The 2732-nt window shown below is 36.2% G+C and overlaps 1 protein-coding gene across 1 annotated transcript in view; it reads right to left on the minus strand.

Moving 5' to 3' along the window:
- Positions 1-1730: 1730 nt before the first annotated feature.
- Positions 1731-2732, minus strand: part of RAB39A (RAB39A, member RAS oncogene family) — a 32259-nt gene continuing 31257 nt past the window's right edge. The window contains exon 2 of the mRNA XM_003802940.1: positions 1731-2350. Coding sequence (XP_003802988.1) covers positions 1924-2350 — 427 coding nt within the window. The 3' untranslated portion in view covers positions 1731-1923. The remainder of the gene's footprint in view (positions 2351-2732) is intronic.

A 2732-nucleotide genomic window follows, 5' to 3' on the forward strand; every position in this document is an offset into this window, starting at 1 on the left:
GTAAGTACTATTAAAAAAAACTTACATGAACCTAGAAAATGTACAAGTATTTGAAAATACAACTAATGTCTATTTGAAAGATGCACAAGAGCACATTCAAACACAATTCGCTTCTGACTGGATGAAGTCTCCAAGGACTTCCCTCCCTATCATTTCCACTTGGAAGGAACAATGGTTTAGGGTAAAAGGGCAAGAGGATAAGCTTCCACCGAGAATTTCACCAGGTCCACGAAAACACATCCCTTCTGCTTCCTCTGCACAGGAATGGAAGGAAAGAACGCGAGAAAACAAAGTTTTCATCCATTATAAATATAATAGTATGGCCAGGAGCAGCAAATGTCAAGTTCACATTTGTCTAATACTTTCTCTATTTACAAAGCTTTTTTGCATCATTCGCTTGATTCTCAAAATAATTCCATGAGACACAATAACAACTCAAGTTATTAGTTTCGTTTTTACAGATGAGAAAAATGATGCTGAGAGAGGTCACGTGACTCACTCATAGTCCAATATTGGTACTGTAAAGGCAAGTTCAAAACCAAGTTTTCTGATTTCTTCGTAATTATTCTTTCTACTGTATCCCTTTGGTTTTCCAATAAAGGAAACAACTGTATATAGTTTAACAGCAAAAAAACTTATGATTCCAAACTGCAGTGTCATTTGGTACTCCTTTGTGGTTAGGAATAGTTTACAGAACAGAGCACATTATAAATATCTGAACTGTGATCAAAACATCCCTTCCAGGAGAGGAATTTAATCAATAAATTAAAAATTAGAAAACTCAAAAGTCATTTTACTGCCTTGACTGATTATTCTATCTTGACTTGTACTGATGAAACTGTAAAATGTAATCTGAATGCTAAATATATCAAATATCTAACCCATTTTCCTCATCCAGAAAAATTTTTTATACATTCTTCTTGTATTGAAAATGGAGAAATTTGGGAATTTACTTGCACAAAAACGCCATTACTAAAAAATTCCGTATTTACCTATAATTTTGACAATAGTTTAAGGTAAATTGCATTTACTGTCTTTGAAAAGGTCAGTATATAAATGAATTATGTTTTTCTTGTCCAAATACGAATAGTAAACTGTAACAGCAAACATTTGCTGCTGCGGGGTCTCTCATTTTTACTTTTACAAATACTTGCTTAGAGTATTTTGCTTGGATCCTTGGGTATCTTTGCAAAACAAAATTTCTAGAAGCAATAAATCAGGGAGCAAAAATGAGTACAAAACTTATTTTCTTAAGTTCAGGCAAAATTAAGGGAGAATAAGTATTTCACAGAATGATTTAAAAAAAAAATCCTGATACCTTAAACACGAAAACTGTTACGTAAATTCTAGTTGCTACTTCTGAGATTGTTTACTTTGCAAGTGAACAGTGTCCTTTTAAATGCACTTTACTATTCAATCTTTTTTTTTTCTTTTTTTTCAGTTTTTGGCCAGGGCTGGGTTTGAACCCACCACCTCCGGCCTAAGGGGCCGGCGCCCTAGTCCTTTGAGCCACAGGTGCCGCCCTACTATTCAATCTTAATTCAAGAGAATGCAATTCCTGATAAAAATCTTTCAATCTCACTATGTACGTACAAAAAAATCCATTTTGAACTGTCAGTAAAAATGAGAAATATTGACCTATCTGGACACTAACGTCTGCTGTATGTTATGAAAGAGAGGATGGAGGTAATTATGGAGATATGCCAGTTTGAAGAAAAAGTCGTCTGCTCTGCCTGGTAATTTAGCAAAATGCCCAATCTGGTAGTGTAACAAGTAAGCAAAGTGCTGTGAATCAAACACCTTATAAAACAGCATTGATGTGGGCTTTTCAGTGCTTTCCTTGCACCATTCTCCGGTTAATGTTGGTATTTATCCTGAAATAACACCCAATCTGTTCCTGTTCGTTCTTTGGCATGTTTGAAGTCAGCAGAAGCACTCTTTCCTGGGCTTTACTGCTTCCTCAGAAGAATGCACAGTATTTGGAACGAAACCACTTTTAACCCCTTCCCAGCCATCCTGAATACAAATTTCTCCCTTTTTAATAAGTTCGTATATGTCTCTTGTCAATATTGTGAAGGATTCTTCAACATTTGTCGCATCCTTTGCTGATGTTTCGATATATTTCATTCCACAGTCTGCTGAGAGTTTTTCAGCCTCTTCCCTTGTAACTTGACGTTGTGAAGCTAAATCACATTTATGTCCCACTAGGAGAAACACAATCCGAAATGGCTGTACATACATTTTTGCTTCTTCTAGCCAATCTTTCACATGTTCAAAAGATCGCCGGTTAGTAATGTCAAATACTAAAAATCCACCAACTGAGTTTCGGTAATAAGACCGAGTTATTGATCTGAAAAACAGAGAAAAAAGGTTACATAAAACTTGTTCTTTCCCGCCTCCTTCAAACAATGCAGCACCATAATAAAATGTGAAGATATCTTAATGTGATTTAATTAAAATTTATAAGTAACATATTAAACACTTAAGCAAACAAAAATATTCTATGAGACTAATATGCAACTTTCTTACACTAACAGAACATTAAAGTAGGGTGGCACCTGTGGCTCAGTGAGTAGGGAGCTGGCCCCACATACCGAGGGTGGCAGGTTTGAACCTGGCCCTTGCCAAACTGCAACAACAAAAAAATAGCTGGGTGTTGTGACGGGCACCTGTAGTCCTAGCTACTCATGAGGCTGAAGCAAGAGAATCGCCTAAGCCCAAGAGCTGGAGGT

Source organism: Otolemur garnettii, unplaced genomic scaffold (genome assembly GCF_000181295.1).
Source record: "Otolemur garnettii isolate 467f Iridium unplaced genomic scaffold, OtoGar3 scaffold00266, whole genome shotgun sequence".
NCBI classification, from domain to species: Eukaryota; Metazoa; Chordata; class Mammalia; order Primates; family Galagidae; genus Otolemur; species Otolemur garnettii.